Source organism: Colius striatus, chromosome 7, assembly GCF_028858725.1.
Source record: "Colius striatus isolate bColStr4 chromosome 7, bColStr4.1.hap1, whole genome shotgun sequence".
In the NCBI taxonomy this organism is placed as follows: domain Eukaryota; kingdom Metazoa; phylum Chordata; class Aves; order Coliiformes; family Coliidae; genus Colius; species Colius striatus.
In genome coordinates, this window is record NC_084765.1 from 7,457,501 (window position 1) to 7,475,375 (window position 17,875).

At 37.6% G+C, this 17,875-nt stretch overlaps 1 protein-coding gene across 2 annotated transcripts in view; it reads left to right on the forward strand.

The window, feature by feature from the left end:
• Window positions 1–13,385, forward strand: part of ELP4 (elongator acetyltransferase complex subunit 4) — a 136,735-nt gene extending 123,350 nt beyond the window's left edge. The window contains exon 10 of one of the 2 annotated variants that reach the window (XM_061999711.1): window positions 12,889–13,385. In XM_061999711.1, the coding sequence (XP_061855695.1) occupies window positions 12,889–13,020 (132 nt within the window). In that variant the 3' untranslated portion in view covers window positions 13,021–13,385. The remainder of the gene's footprint in view (window positions 1–12,888) is intronic. The other variant, XM_061999714.1, reaches the window with a different exon arrangement.
• The last annotated feature ends 4,490 nt before the right edge of the window (window positions 13,386–17,875 follow it).

Below are 17,875 nucleotides of genomic sequence, written 5' to 3' on the forward strand. Positions count from 1 at the left end.
CCAGTGCATTTTTTGAAGTTAAAACCTCATTGTTTTCTGTGTCTCTTGTCAAAAATACGAAGCTTTAATATGCCAGAGCCATCTTTTCAAATGGAAAGAAACATTTAGATTTTTTTTTTTCCTTTAGTCTTATCTTTTCCAGTGCTGTAGCTATTCCCCCTGGCAAGTTCCAGCTACATTCAAAATATTCAAATAATATTGTCTTATAACATTGCCCAGTCTCCTAGGTTTTTACTTATTTATAGGAAGAAATGTTTAAACGGTACTTAGAAGAAATAATTACACAGAGAGTACAAAATATATTTTGTATTGGTATTTCTTCCCTCCCTCCGACATGTTTTCATGCTATGGGTCAGGACTTAACAGCTCTCAAGAGTGTCTAGCTGAATAGCAGCAGGCTTCTAAATCTCAAATCAAGTGCTCTTCAAAGCACCTTACTTCTCTCAAGATAAAAAACTTGAGGCAGATTTTTCTCTCTGCCCTATTCATCAAGTATAGTCTACTGAATTGTTGACATTTCTAAACACTAAAGGGATTTTAAAGATCTTATTGCTCTAAAGAGACTTACTTGTAGTAGGGAATAAAGAAGTGAAATGAAAAAAAAAAAATACCGACACATGAAAAGTACAAAACTAAATAACTGCTGGAAACAGCTGAAAGCAAATAACTGTAATTTGACATACAGTTTCTGTACAAAACACATTTTTGATGTAGGAATCTTCTCAAATGTTCAGCCCTCCCCCCAACTTCCAAATAAATAGTAATGTTTATTTTAGTCTCAGTCACAAAAGCCCTCCATTTAATGTGATATCGGTTTCTGTCATTCGTATTTAATACATTTGTTTCAGTTTACACTGAGTCCAACTGTCTTAGATAGAGTCATGTAAAAAGGAATTCACATGACCTGTCTTTTAACCTTTCCCCAGCAACTTCTCATTCTGTGCTTCAACTTCCTTCAAAGCATTGGTTTGCCAAAGGGTAGTTAACACGACCAGCTGATCATCAAGGTGATTTTTTTATAAGCAATACCAATCACTGAGTAAAAATGTGCTAGAGTATATTCTCATACCAAAGCAGGTTGATCCAATATTACAGATATTAAATTACACTTGAGTGATTTCTGAAGCCTTAAGATTATTTGGTATTGATACTACAAAAGGCTTTGTTAGCTGGGGTTTTAAACTGTAGCCTTTGTGAGTCACAGGGGATTAATACTGAAAATAAGAGATATTAAAATATTAATTATATAATGTCTACCTGGGAGTTATGGGAACTGAACATGCTTCCTACATCAGTGCCAGTTTCAGAAACATTTTTTCTCTCTCTCTTCTGGCTTGGTTTTTGCCTTACCGTGGAGCATATGACAGTGGCATTTGCCATTGCAGAGCTGAAGTTTCTAGCTTGTGAAAAGCTGCAAACATAAACAAACTGGTCATCTGTTTAGCAGCCTGGGTTTGTAAATGTGAAGAATTTTGTAAACCAGCCATACATTTGTCTATCTAAACGATACTTGCTTTTTAAACAAGAGATCAGTAATAATAGTTTGCACTTACATAACACTATTTTAAATTGATTGAATAATTTATGTTTCTCTACACATAATAATCCTGCAAGACAGGCTCAGAAAATACCTGTTGCGAAGAACTTGTCCATGCATGAAAAGCCAAATAATAATAATTAAAACAAACAAACAAAAAAAAGGTAAAAAAGCTCCAGAAAATTAGTCTGCTTACATTGTTCCTGTCCCTAAAGCTTTACAAATTGTGCTAATTGTTGTGTTCTGGTCACGTAGTATGTTCCTGCACAAAGTTAAGGTGCTTTCCTGTTTCCAAAGCCCTCGTGCTGTCTGTGGGAGGGACTGATGGACTGCGGAGCACGGGGTAATGAGTCTTCCCTTTGGGCAGCGCGTGCTCCAGGTCTGAATGCCCAGAAATGCTTCACAGATGTGCTGGGCTGCCTAGCAATGGAAATTTTCTAGTTCTAGCTGACCTAAAAAAGTAAACAGACTACTGAGCATAGGACTGCTCCCAGTATAAAACAATACCCTCTCAGCAAGCATTTACATTTTGCCCCCTTACGTGTTCCTTCTTCATAACCAGTGACTTGCCAAATGTGTGACACTGGTGTCTTGAAACAGAGGCATTTAGAGACATACTGTATGCCTTTGCATTTATAGTTACAATATGTGTTTGTACACACAGCTTCTGCAACTGATGTATAGGAGGAAATCAGCATTGTCAATGCATACAAAACATAGAAAAGCTGCTGAGGCAGCATTGGAGCAGCAGTCCAATACTGGTCCAGAGTCTCAGAGCAGGTCTCATTTTTTCCTCTTCTTAGGAAAGCACTTCATTAAACTCTAAATTTCATGGGATCTGTAGAGACTAGTTACTTGAAATCAATGGAAGCCTGTATGCAATGTGTATTTTAGCAGTAGCTGGCAGAACTGTTCAGTTCATAAATCTGTGTACATTTCTGTTGTCTCTATTTTTTGAGTTGGCAAATCAGATATTGAAATGTACACGTAACAGAGACTTGCCAGTGCAAGTTACCTGTCTTGAAGCATCACTTTTCTATGAAGTGTTGAAATCTATCTGGACAATTTTATCAAGAGGCAGAATACATTTTATCAGTTATTTGTGGTGTTGTACACCCTCAGATAAAATGGTGGTTTTAAAATGAGTAGATTAATAACGAATTTTCTCAACTGTGACAAAATATTTCAACACAGACAAAAGATTGATAGATTGCAGTGAACTTTAACAGATAGCTTTGGATGCAAACTCAAATATTTGTCTGTTTTTCCAACTTAGCTGAAATTTTAGAGAGTGACAGTAACATTGCACTACATTGGACCTCATAGAACAGATGCTTCTGTCACCTCCTCCTCACTTACATGGCTTTTATTTGTACACAGAGTGTCTTGAATGTTTCTTAAGCTTCCCAGTATATATACCCAAGTTGTTGTAGAGCAGCGTGTGCATCTCCAACATTTCCAATAGCCATCTGTGGTTTGATATGAAATCAATGCTTGTTGCAGTGTCATTCAAAGAAAGAGGAAATATATTGGAGACACTGACTCAATGAGAAGCTTCATAAAGGTGTAGGACTGAATTCCTCTTCTTGACCTTTTACATTCCAAGTTAAGACTTTGGTTTAAGCTAGTTGTCCAGCTTTCTTGAGAAATCAGCAGAGATGGGCAAGCACTTGCAAGGATGATTCATCTCATTCTAAGTATATAATATGGTTTAGACTGAATGGCTGACTTGTAGACAGCTGCAATTAGATTGAATGAATCTGTCAGGGAAGAGAATGTGACATTAACATTTGCATCCATCCGATCTATCTTAGAATTACTCAGACTAGCATCATGGGTCCCACGCTCCTCTTACATAAGCTCAGGGAGAAGAAATTCAGCCAAAAGAACACAGCTACAGGAGAAAAGTTAGTCTGCTTGCTTTGGATATATATATGATACTATCAGACTCTTGAACTACTGTTTGAATTTATTTCCCTCCAGCATTTAGATAATGTATTCCAATCTCAACTATAACGTATCTAGATAATATATCTCCTCTTGCCCAGCATCTTTTCGTTTTTTCACTCCATCTTCAACTCTTTGTCATTCAGTTTCTTCCCCTATGCTTGTTCTCTTCCACTCGCCTTTCTATGCAATATTTTTTCAGTTAGGGGAAAAAAAGCAATAAAAAAGCTTTTGCATTAATGCAGTATTTATATATCATGACATGTCTCCTTCAGCCTGGATATTTTATCTTTCACTTCTTTCTTTTAACTGCTTTGTGCATTCAGACTGTAAAGTCTTCAGGACAGAAACAGGCTTTCAATATATGCTTGGTGAGAGTAGAATCAGTTAACATTACACTAATATGCTATGTAAGTATTTAGTACAGTTCTGGTTGTAAGATTACCATGTATTTCTCTGAATTTTGACTCAGATAGTTCAACAGCCGTAGCCTATAGCCATCACTGATTAATCCAGACCCCTTTGTAAAACAGGAGCTTTTTCATTACACAGGGACTACAGATAAAGCAGGGATTCATGTTACACAAACGTACAGAATTGAGTTTTATTAGGACAAATATCTCTGAAAGCTTTTCAGTTTGTACCAGCCAGTGTTGAAATAAACCAAGTTTTAAATTCAGACTCGGGAATTTAGATTTTAAGTACTTTGCTTAGTTTTCTATTCAGAGAACACAAACAGTACCATGTGGCATATCCAAATACGACAGCACGGATTGAATTGTCCTGGATGTTATCATATCACTTCTGTAAAGCTGATACACTGGAAAGCTGCACTGAAGAGGCACATATTGAGATTTGGCATTCTGAAACATAAACCAGCTTTTACAAAAATCTATCACAAAAGGAAGTGGGTTGATTAATGGTTCTTAATTTTGCCAGATGTCTTTAAAGTCACTGTTCAAATAATCTCTTTTTAGTATAAGAAACTGCAAATGAGGTGAAAGTTGCATTCTCCACGTGATGGAAAATGAGATTGTGTTCAAGTATTTGAAGTATTATCAGCTATATATAAAAATTATTTTCATGTTAGCAATGTGTCCATATACTAGCAATGTGACAGGGTTATGTAGGTAGAAGTATATTTCTCAGCTATTCTTAGTGGAAGCCTTCTCTCAACACCTGATGTTAACAATAATTAATTTTGATGGCTCAGATTATGCTTCAACTCTTAAAAAAAAGAAATTAGAAATGTGTATAGTAGATATGCTTATTTTAACATTGATTGATATAGTTGTGATTAGTTATAAGTCAGACTGTTACTTGAAAAGCAGAAAATTTTAGAATACTCTTTTGAAAAGCCACATATTTTGTCTTTATAATCAGTTTAGAAAATATACCTGTTGCTGTGATTTAAAAATGGTGATGTAGCATCTGTGAATACAGCAGAATATAGAACAAGAAGAAGCTGAATTAATGTCCATTATGCCAAAAAAATAATTATCAACAAGTTTATCTCCCAAATGTGTTAAAATACTGAGAAAATTGTAACATAGAATCATAGAATGGTAGGAGTTGGAAGGGACTTTTAGAGATCATTTAGTCCAACCCCCCTGCAGAAGCAAGTTCACCTAGATCAGGTCACATAGGAACGTGTCCAGGTGGGTCTTGAAGACCTCCAAGGAAGGAGACTCCACAACCCCTCTGGGCAGCCTGTGCCAGGGCTCCCTCACCTGAACAGTGAAATAGTTTTTTCTTATGTTTAAGTGGAACTTTTTATGTTCCAGCTTCATCCCATTACCCCTTGTCCTGTTGCTAGCTACTATAGAAAACAGGGATGTCCCAACCTCCTGACACCCACCCTTTAGATAGTTATAAATGTTAATAGATCTCCTCTCAGTCTCCTCTTCTCCAGACTAAACAGCCCCAGTTCCTCCAGCCTTTCCTCATATGAAAGATGTTCCAATCCCCTGATCATCTTGGTGGCCCTGCACTGGACTCTCTTGAGCTCAGGAGCCCAGAACTGGACAGTACTCCAGATGAGGCCTCACCAGGGCAGAGCAAAGGGAATGAATGGGAATGTAAGAAATTCGTAGTAAATGAGTTTTAAAATAGTTTGCCTAAGACCCAAATGCAGTGATGGAGGATAGTTTGGCATTATTCTCCTCATAAGAGAAATATTATAGATTGTGAGACACCATTCTGTCCACAAGACAAGTATTATGTATTGTGAGACACTATTACTATTTGTGAACCAAATTTCAGGACTGTCATATGATTTCTGCCTGTCACAGGTCTGGGCTGGTTGGAATGACTTTTCTAGTTCTTGCTGTGAGAGCTTGTAATATCTTCAGTGGTAAAAGGTTACTGTTTTGTTGTTGAGAAGGGAACTTACTTTAACTCAGAAGTATTTTTAGGTTTAATGGCATTAATAAGAATTTTATATGTTTTCATAGTAACACTGTAACATTTCTATGTGAACTGTTACAAAGTTATATTAATGTGATATGTCACTCCAGTAGACTACATACCATATAAAAGATAACTCAAACATGGCAAGAGAAGAAGACAAAGCTTGTAGTCACCTCCATGTCAAATATTTGAACAAACTCATCTCTCTAGAAACCAAGTTTCATATCTTGGTTTTACCAAGAAGACCAGTTAGTTACTGTGCTTGATGATGATCTATTAAGAAAGCAGTAAAGTCAATGCTTGACAAGGCTAAGATGCTACCAAAATATGTATCTCTTAAGGGGCTGGCAAGCATTTGGCAGCTACCTCAGTTACAAATGCAAGATGTGACCTATGGGGATGTCAAGTAAACCTATTCATTCAGGACCTTTTCTGCCACCTAAACAGATATATTGCAATGACCTTGAAGCTGTGGCTTAGGGCACCAAAGAGAATCAGTGCTAAGTGTTGCCATTGCCATGAAGATATACCCAATACCCCCGATGAGCTCAGCCACCACTATTAAATGCCTCCCCTGCTGCCCAAATTAGAAGAGCAAAGCAGAGCAGGTCCAGTGAAGGTAGCCAGGGTAATCTGGTGAGTGCCAGACCCATAGTTTTGAGGTAGGTTCACTCACTGTCAAGCTGACAATTCAGGGCAGCAGTTCAGGATCATGCCAGGATCAGCAGGCTCCACAGTCAAGCCCTAGAACAGCAGTAGCATAGGAAAATGGCCAGGGCCCAAGGAGAGAGCAGCTCCCCAGCAAAGCAGAGAGCGCCTGACAGGGCTTTGCCAACTCCTTGCACAGCTCTTTCTTCCCCAGCAACACAATTTGGGGGTGCACAGCTGCACTATGTCTCAGCCAGCCATGAGCACTGGCAGCTAAAGCCTCCCGTTTGGGACAGTCTTCCTCACTGCAAAGACAGAGAGAGCTCAGTGGCTCGGAAGTCATTTGGCACCCCTCCACTGGCTCCCTCTTTTCTTAAGATTTAACTAAGTTGCTTGTTTTCTTTTCCAAATGAAGGCTTCCATGTCCTTTTCAACAACTTTCCTGTGAGATCTTATTCATTATTAAGAAATCTTATTTCCAGTCAGATAATGGTGACAATCACTTGACAGTTTGGTAGTTTTCAGCCAAGTAACATGATTCTTTACTCAAGAGGAGGTTTTGTAAAGCAGCATTACTAACCTGCCAATTTCTCCTTAAAACCCACCTTTTTCATGATACCTACAAAAATTCTAAAGTCTCTTCCTAGGTACTGTGATAATAGAAATAATTACTAGCAATTATAAGTTGGGTAATAAAAAGACATAAAAGGGAAAAGGTAATGCAGGGGGTGCCTTATAGGCATCATAAGTAGAAGAGGGAACGGTGACAGGAACTCAGCCTCTGTACTGGACTCCATGAACTGTTGCTGTTCACTCTTGTGTGGGCTTTACGGAACGGCGAGAGTTCCGCTTCAAAGAGAAATAAGTAGGATATAAAGTTCCCCAAGTAGGAGTCTGCATCTGTCGTTTTCCCAGCATTCCTAAAATTCTTCTCCCCACCCCTCTCTTCCCCCTAAACCAAATCCCTTCAGCTTTGGTGGCTTCAGTCTTCATGAAGTTGTAGCAAATGGAACTAGAAGGGATCTAGAGAGGTCATTAACCCATCTCCCTGCCCCAAGGCAGGACTGCAGCCATAGCAGACTAATAATCTTTCTTTTCTTTTCAAAGATCAAAATAAATAGAGTTGTAAAGATTTATTTTTTTAAGTTTCATTTTGTATAGTGGTCAGTTCTTTACCATTATCTCTAGTAGCTCTGTGTTTAACCTGTCATTGGTTACTTAGGTTCAGACATAGAATTTTTACTTGATTTTGAACCCCTTTTGTAGTCAGTTAAAGCTGTATACTGTTTCTGTGCATTTTGTAGCTGATGTATAATCAACATCAGGAGAGATTATTAGCAAAACAGCTGGTCAATCCTTTTAATACATTGGAAAGTCTGTTTGTTATAATAAATATGTAAAACAATCCCCTTGATAGAATAAGCTACACCGGCAAAAGAACTGGTTGGGGTTTTTGTCTACTAGCTATTTCATTGGTTAAAAAAATAAACATCTCCAACCAAATGTACCAGCTCACTAGAAGTTCCTAGAATAGCCATGAGCTGGGTCTCAGTCTTACAAGGCAGACCAGTGTCAGAAAACTGGTGCTGTATTTGGTCCTCAGCTCTAGGATTGGACTGACTGCTCTGTGTCCCTTCTGGCCTGTCGTTTTACATATTCTTGTCTTCCACTTCTACTATTTTTTTTCTCTCCATTGAGAACAAATGAAGTAATTAGAAGTTTTCTTCAGGCAGAGGGCGGAGCAGAAGCTAAGTATGTAATAAGTTTTGTCTGAACTGTTTTCCTTTGTTAATGCATGCCCTAAAGCTGTGTGCTTATCTGGGTTCAGTGTAATTGTTCCTACCACTGCAAAGCTTTCAGCACCTACCTGAAACAGAGCAGGTGGGAAGCACCAGCACTCACATCATGCTCCTTCCCTAGCTATGCCTTGTACAGTAATAGCCTTCCTCTGTAGCCAGTGACTTCTTAATCGAGTGAATAAAGCTTAAAGTCTGATACTGAAGGTCCTAAGTGTAAACCTTTCTGACAGCCTGCATGGCCAGTGTATGACCATGTAAATAATATATGTGAATAGTGTATGATCATGTAATTAAACACACTATAATAATGCAAGTACACAATCAACTTTGCACAAAGGAAGTTTACTCTAGCGTTCCCTAGTTTTTGCACAGACAAACTTTACCCTTCTTTGATGCAATCTTGAAGACATTATCACAGGGAGGGGGATTAGAGGATCTTATCTTCACTTGCATATTTACTTTTTTCCAGACTCTGATCATTTTGCCTCCAAATAGTGTTGCCCTGCCAGCTTGCTTTAGGCTACAAGGATGTGTTTTGTGTTTATCCATATGCTGGAATTATTTTAGTGAAAAATCTTCAATTATTTAAATGAACAAACAAAAATGTGTAATTTTATGTCTAGCAATTATGCCAGGAATGTGTTTTTTTACCTGTTTTTTGCAGCAGGAGGTGAGCCACTGCCTGTGCCCATGCTCTGCTGGGAGGCACCAGGGCAGAGGAGAGGCACAGGGGCAGAAAGAGGGAATGGAAAGCAGTGGCAGGAGAAAGAAGGGCAGATCAAGAACAGGTGAGAAGAGGAGGAGGAAGACAAAATAAGGGATGAGGAAGGCAAGGAAGGCTGGCCTGGCACTGAATTTGGACCTGGACATTAGGAGTGGGAGAAGGAGATGGAATATGGACAAGAGAAACCCAGGACTGTCAGAAAGGGGAATGAAGAGCTTGGAAGCAGAACACTGAGACTGGCTGGGGCAGAGGCTGGGAAGTGCAGATAACAAGAGAAGGGGCTTTTTTGTCATGAAGACCAGTTGCAGGAGAGGAGGCCTGGACGATGATGACTGGGGTTGCAGATGTGAGCAAAATCAACCTGATTCTTATCACACTGATAAGAGAGACTGGAAGGAAATAGTGAAATGTCCAGCAGAAAACATTTTGTCCTAAACTAGAACTTTAAATGTGATTGTTTCTCTGTAGCCTGCAAATATGTGTGAAAATTCCTGATCATCCTGTAATGCTGGTGTTCAAAAAGGATCACAGCCTATTCATGCTATCACTTAACTGCCTTAGTTCAAATGACAGCAGTGTCCAAAACTAAAGGCCTGTTGCCTAACCTGTGCATGTCCATATAATGCTGTGCAATGAATTTCCAGTTTGTTTGTGGTTTAAAATTTTGACTATTTTAAAAAATATTTAATAGGATTCATATTTGCAGCCTTATTTATATTTTTAAGCTGTGCAGAGAACATGTAAGAAATGAAATGCCTATTCAGGCTTTATTGAGGGTAGCATCTGTGTGTGCTATGATTCAGATCTTAATGGCAGGATAATATTCAGTTGTTTTCAGAAGCCCTTCGTGGTGTTTATTGTTCAGAATACATCTGATCTGAGGATGGATGTGGCATATGCAGTGAAATATGCTTCTTGGAGAACCAGCAATTTGTTGTAATATTTGAAAATTGGGATAGTAGAGAAGACAAGGATTGCAGGAGGGATGGTCTCGTAATTAAGATGATTGAAGGATATCATGGAAGGTATGATATATCTCTGCCTATACCACTGAGCTTCTGTGTGATGATCTCACTTCAACCCAGCATTTTTGTTTCTGTACTGTTTGTTCTGTGTGTCTCGCTTTCTGAGTGCCTGAGTTGGGGTTCTTGACGAAACATTAAGCACTGACAGCTGCAAGTGAAGTTAGCACTGATCATGTGAAGTGCTGTACAATGCTAAACATTCTGGAAGTGCAAGTCCTAAATGCTCCAGACTATGTTTCTGAACCTTTTGCCATGTCTTTTATGTGCCTCAATTGCCTGTCCCTAAAATGGAGGCAACTTCGCTGCCTTATCTCGCGAGAATATTGGAAGAATAACACAGTTGGTATTGGTGAAGCATTCAAGTGCTCTGTGCTGACATGTGCTATTGAAAAGACATTCTGTCATGAGAACAAGGTTTGAATGGTGTACAGTAAATACATCACAAAAGTTCAGAGTAAACAGTGACAAGAAGAGAAAATACCAAGTAGCCGGTCATTAAATGAGCAGTGTGCATCCCCTTCACTGAGTAAGGTGAGGGAAAAAGAGTATAAGTGCATGTAACGAAACACTGTATCTTAACAAATATGTCTGTTAAAGCCTATTAAGTCCCACTATCCTGGCTGAGGATCTTTAGTTTTTACTTTTCATATCTGAGTCTTTGCCAATATCCATCTATTTGCTGGTTATAATTTCTATTAGCAAGCAAATACAGTGTTTACTGAGAGACTCTGTAAACATCCAAGATTTTTTTTTCCTTTTGACCACACTTTAAGTCCAGGCCGGTGTGGCAGGGTTTACAATTGTTCCCTCTGTGATAGCAGTTAGTCCTTGTGTGAGATGAGTTTGCTGAGTCTCAGTTCTGTTTGCTCTTCGTCACCTTGCTTGGAGTCCATTTGGCAGACTTAGCAAAAAGGTCAGTAATTGCAGAAGGAAAACAGTGGTACTATGTTTCCCCAGACTAAGCTGCCTCTACTGCTCCCGTATGAGGGCAGAGACATGCCAACAGTGAGTGGGAGAAGGTTGGACTAGTTCTCTTCCCAAATACCAGATACTCTGTACCCTGCTAGCAGAGTACTGTACACGTTTTTTTGAAAGAAAACATGGCTGAAAGATGTGTCAAGCACTCCCCTGCACTTCCCAGCCTTTCCTCATCCTTCAGTTTCCTGTGGTTACTTCCCCCCTCATACAATCCAAGCTGGACATTTGCTTTCCTAGAAAACGTTTTTCTTGTTTGTCAGCAGACAAAGAAGGTAGGCACATGCCATAGTTTGTGCTGTGTTGATGTAGAAATCATGATGTATACAGGAGGTGGGTTTTGATACATAAATTGTGCTTCATAAGCAAATTGCTATAAACAAATATACACTCTTCTCTTGTTTCAACACTGAGATACGTCATCTCATGTCAGCACAGGCTTTCCCACTCCACATGCATTGCTTTATGCATTTCCTGCCCCTGGAGAAGACAACTATCAAGCACATGTTTTTCTCCCTGCGCTGCCCGTGACCAGAAGTGGCCAGCAGTAGGAAGCACTTTGGAGCCTAATTGCACAATCTGAAAGCCAGCAGTCAGTCCACTGTAAACACAGATATTTCCTATGCTTTTTAATTGAATTCTTATCCTACAAAAGTGGCAAAGGTATTGATTAAAAGGCAGATATATTTCCATGTTGTGGTAAACGGAGAAACGTTGCAAAAGCAGAGATAGTCCACACAGCCTACTAATATAGTTTTGCAGCCATTACTGTTACCCTGTTCCCTTAAGAAGCATGTGCATTTTAAAGGAAGAGCTGCACAGTTTAGCCTTTACCTACTAAATCTTTCAAGAAATATGCTCCATCCATGATACCAGTTTCATAAATTAGTGCACTATGCAGAAGATGCTCAACTGTCTTGTCTGACCGGCTTTCAGTACCTCGCTGTGTCCAAAGGCGAGCCAGTAATTAACCAAGTAAAGCTTCAGTTTTACATTCACGTGACTTACTTTACAAAAGCAAAATGGTAATGTCATTTCTTCTATATATCTTCAGTGTAAAAGATCCTCAGAGGGAGAGTTGAAATGTTTTTGTCATGCTTGAAGCATACAGTTTATTATACAAGGACCATGTGCTTGTGGACAACTGTGTAACCTATGTCTCAGTTTTCTCATCTGTAAACTGAACATAATGCACAAGTGGCAAGAGATGGCAAGGTTTGATTAGCATGTATGATTGTCTTATACAAATGGAACTACTACAACTGCTTGTTTTTATTAACAACTCTCAGTAGAATGTGAGGAAGAAACATGTAGCAGAATAATGCTGCAGCCAGAGTGAGCCCTCTCCATCTTTCGACCATCATATGATTTATTTTCAGACGCTGTCACAAAGTATGCATGTTTGACATAAAACTGTGCTTACATTGTAATGCCATAGAAACCAAAGTATTTGATGCTGGGGTTGACATACAGGAAAAACACTTTGTTTTTTAAAGGAAAAATGACCATAGATATAACTATGTGCTTTCAGAAAAACTGGGTTCTTTTTAGAACATTTTCATGAGGAAAAAAATTTCCTCCAGTTTACAGAATCCAATATATTAAAAACATAGAAAACTGTTTCCAGGTCAGCCTAAAAGAGTGTCTGGGCAGTGGTTTATTTGTGTGAATAAACATAGATCAGTCAGGGAGTGCTGCATTTTGCAATACGCAATGGAAAAGACATTCTACTGCAATCATGCTTTTTTTTTTTCCTCCTTGTTTTTTCCTCTCTCTCTTTCTTCTCTCTCTCTCCCTCTCCCTCCTGAAAATCTCCTGCCACAGCGACTGCATTTGCCTCCAGACTTGTCAGACACAGTGAGCCGCACAAGCAAACAGAATCTGTCAGAATCCGCCAAACTGCTGAGCTCAGGATGTGGTGCTATGGCCATCGGCAAGAAGCACCTGGACTTCTAGTGATTTCTACTTAGCAGTTTCACTCAGATTTATGTGACACTCTAATTATGAGTGTTAATGACTTATATAAATATTTTTCTTAATGATTTGACCCAGCAGTCTTTAAAAATACATGTTATCATATGGTGCCTTTTGTGTGTGTGTGTGTGTTCTGGTTTCTTTATACCAATTTGGGGCTTGTTTAGATTTTGCTTTTTGTTAAACCTTCTGTTAATGTTGGGTCCTTGGGTCTTGCCATTGTTCTGCTCGTCTGAAAAGAGACAGTATTTTATTCCTTTCCTTAAAATATAAAATCTACTCCTACACTTTAATTCCTGTATGGGTTTTTTACAACAAAAATTAAGGGATATTTTTCCCAATGGATTTTTTTTATATGTGCATTTAATATTTTGTATGAATAATAAGTTAAGTTGGATGCTTTATTGAAATAAAGGAATGAAACCAAACAATTCATTGTCATGTGTGATTCCAAAAGTCAACTACATAGTTACGGGTTTAAAAGCATTAATTTTTGGAGCTGAAATACCAATCTTAAATTTCGGGACATATTTTTAATAGTTTATTAAATATGTAATAATAAATTTAATAAATATACAAGACAGTTTGTAATCCAATATGACTGGAATTAAGAATGGTTGGGTTTTTAATCATAATATATTCTAAATAATTACTTTGCCTTATGGCTTACTATATGAATTAAAAGGCACTGGAATAGAATTTACTAACCATAAAGAAAATAATTGATTTCCTTATGTAGTTCAAAACAGTGATCCTAAACAACTGAAGTCAGCGCTATGAAATTATGTCAACAGACATAATTCAAGATTGAAATTCAAACCGACAGCTACATTAATGCTAGAAAACCAGAAGAGTGCAGTTGAGCTCGGGGAAGGATATCACAGCATGCTGGTCTAAAGGAGGGCAGAATATACAAGTAATTCAGGCTCCTCTATCCTCAGATATACAATTTGTGAACTTCTAACCATTTGGTATGTATCTCTCTGTTTAGCTCATCAAACGAAGGAATGGTAAGGCAAAGCTGACCTGTAAATTAAAGTGGTTTGAATTCCCTCTTCTGAGGCTGACTTCCATTTTGAAAGGTAATATCTTCTTCTCCACAGAACTTCCAAGCCACCCAGCTGTAAGATTGCATTAGTTTCATAATTTAGTCTTTATAATAGTATATTACATGGCTGGAGTGAAATTGACTCTTCAAAGAACATGTTACTACGATGCAATAATGGTAACTTATGTTGCTGGGTTTGGAAGGAAGAGTTGGTTAAGTGGTTTGCTTTTCTTTCCTGCAATCCAGGTTCTACTTTATTTTCTTTTCTTGACAACGCTGTGTAAAACAAAGACATAGCTTTTAAAACTGTCTAACTGATATGATGAATGTCAATCACTTAAAAAACTCCACTGTAGCATAAACACATACTGTATACAGCTTTTATTCTGAATTAGAATAATTGAATCAATGACAGTGATTTGCCAGGATGTCAAATCTATCCATCATATCCTGTCACTACCAGTTTATTTTTTGTGATCAAAATCAAAAAGACTACTATTTTGTCATCAGCTATTTCATTAGTGGTAACAATCGGGTTTTCTCTTCTATATTTTTTAGATATGCCTGTTGTATTTTTTTATTTCTAAAGACACAAATCCTTTTAAAATCTTTTCAAAATAAAGTTTCAGAACTGAACTGTCAATTTAATAAAGCAAAAAGACATCTACTTTCCCATGCCAATATATTTAAAATATTATCATTGATGTCTCAAACAGTTTTTTTTTTTTCTTTTAGTATTATGTGTACCATTGAATGGAAGCTCCTGTTAGGTATTGAATGGTGCCTTTTGAAAGTGTGAAATAATTTAAATGCTTAGGCTAAAGTGAATTTTAAGAAAGGTGAAGTTTTGCATGGTATGTCTCTTTAAGATAAATAACATAAAATTGATCTTTCTTTGTGAAATATAAAGTCACAAGACACAGAAATCACTGTCAACATACTTAAATAGGTCATTGATTTAACATACAGGGGAGAAAATATCATGACAGTCACGGTCAACTCCTAGTTAATGTATTAACTGAAAGTCATTAGCGAGTGGCACATCTGTGCCATGTATGTATGTGAGTATATGTGTGTCCTATGCATTTATGGCTTCCATTTCAAAAACTTCAGTAGGTCCAAATTAAAGCTGAAAAATATTTTTAATATTAAAGAGAACTTCTCCTGAAAATCTGGATTAATTTTCTTTTTTTCTGAGTCACTGAGCATGCTTTGGAAAATAACAGAGCATACAGATGTACAGTGTTCTTCACCTAAGGCAAAAGCATGGAGCAAAATTTATCTTCTTTCTTCTGAAATACTGTATCAGTTACAACAGCCTACAACAGTGACTTGGCTGATGCAGTAAACTGATAAGTGAATAATGCTATGTATGTACTGCCTGATAATGAGACATATAGCAAACAAAGTGTGGGTTTCATTTATTGCATCAAAAGTGATTTTGACTTGGGAAGCAGAAGTGTCTATGTGGTAATTTTCTGAGACTTTTCCTCATAACCAGTCCATGACTGTCAAACTCCAGTGTACAAAACATCCTCCACATCTTTCTTCTCTTGATTTGAAGACAAATATTTAATTAAGGGATTCAGCCGAGGTGATCGAGGAATGGGTGTTTTGACAGGGTGTTGCAGTATGCTACCAGCTTAGCTTTGCATCTTCAGAGCCCTAGTATTGGCTTGGATGGAAAATCTGAGCAATCCTTACTTGTGCTCAGTGGGCTCTTTCTGCAGAGATTGCAGTTTGTTGTTTGTTGCAATTTTTTTTAAAGTAGAACTTCCTGCTTTTTAGCTGGCTACAAAGTGAAACCACCAAACTGCAGGGAAACAATAGACTGATCCCAATGTAGACATTCCCAATTCAGCACAAGAACCTGATCTTTACAGAATTGTGACACACAGTCAAGAAAGCAGTAATGAAATTTAAAATATTATGTCTTTGATATGTCAAACAAGAATTCTTTATGTAATTTCTGTTGTGTCAAGGTTTTCAAAATATAAGTATTTAGAACATGAGGAGAATATTATGATGGATTAAGTCTTTTTCTATGTTTGTAAAGAAATTTCAAAAGCAATTTAAAGGATGCAGCTGAATTCAATTTTCTGTAACAGTAGCTGCAAGCATCTGAATATGGGCATTCAGCTACTTGAGTTTTCATACATATGGTAGAATGCCACTGGTTTCATCTTTAAATTTAATATAGAATACTGATGTCATTCCAAACACTGCTTTTGGGGAAAGTATAAAAGTCTAATAATAAAAATCATTCTTTATGCCAATACTGCAAACTATTCATCAAGTTTTTCTGAAACCCCAAGGCTGTAACTTACAAAGTACACACATTTTTAAAGATGTGTGTTATTATACAAACAAACACAGAGGCACACATATCAAACCAATGTTTCTCCAGAATCACATGTTAGAAATTTAATAAAGTATTCTCCTTTTGCCTGTGCTGAAGAAGCATCATCCATAACTACAGAGCCTAACAAAAAGAGCAAAGAGGGTTTTATGCCTTTAAGAGGTGGTGGAAGCAAGTACTATCCCCCATGACATCTCTCGGGGGTTTTCTTTTCTCTTGTGAGCTACCTGAGTGCAAGGCCTACATTTCTTTTTTCTTTTAATCACACTGAGCACATGATGATGCTTGTTTAATAATAAATGTACCCAGGTAGAAAAAAAAAGAATGAAAGTGAATCTTCTTCATCTTAAGAAAAAATACAGCTCAAATGGAGGGAAAAAAAACACCAAAAAAACCCCACAAGAATTCCACCACAATTTTTCCTTTTCAGTTTCTAGTATAATATAAGCAAAGGGTAGACTCTTCTTGGTTTTCCTAAAAATGGATCATGACTATAGTGGATGCCTACATCTGTATTTCAGTTTCTGAAACAGATTTTTCAGGATTGTGGTGCATCAAACATCCAGGAGCATCTCCTGAAAACTCAACTCATTCTTTAAACTGTGCCTTTAAAGAATTTTGAAAGTTATTAGGCACATCACATTGATTTACAGACCTTCTGTTCATATCAAAACTATGACATCTTTAGTGCTTTGCTCTGGAGCTTAATCTAAAAGGAAAAAAAGCCAAAAACTTCCAGAGAAATCAATGATGATTTTCACCAGGATCAAGCTGGTAGGGTTATGTCCAGTGGGTCTGTTTTAAAATGTTAGTAGATCTAGAGAATAGACCTAGATAATCTGTAGCTGCATATTCCTCTATTTTAAAAAATGTATTTTAATGTCTTCTGGCATTGAAGGTAAATCTTAAATAAAAAATGTGGCAAGAATCAAAATTTAAAGTCTTCATTATGCTGTCAGAATCTGAGTCTGAAAGTTCATGCTCTCAGAATGATCTCTGCACTTACTGTGTCAGAGGTATTCTCTTAAAAGTCTTGAAACGGGTGAATTTTGGTGCACTTCAGACACTTTATTTGAAGTCTAGGGAATTACACTAAAGAAAGCCCTCACTGATATCTCATGGAGATAGTCTTAGAGAAGAACAGAAATGAAGTCTGCCTTGGGTTAAGATATGAAATCAAGCAGTTTTCAGTGCCAGTATTTTGGGAAAGCATATTGTGTGTAGACAAAGCTGTAAACTTGCTTAAAATATGTTGCTTCGGTGAGACTTTTCTGCAGTTCTTGGTATATATGTATATTATCAAAGTATCTGCTCATAGACCAGGACTGTTTTGTGCAGGGCATCATTCTTGGCCTGGGACTTGCACCACTGCAAGACAAATTTGCTTTCCTAACCTATTTTTTTCCTGACTGATTTTCTGACCAGGAATT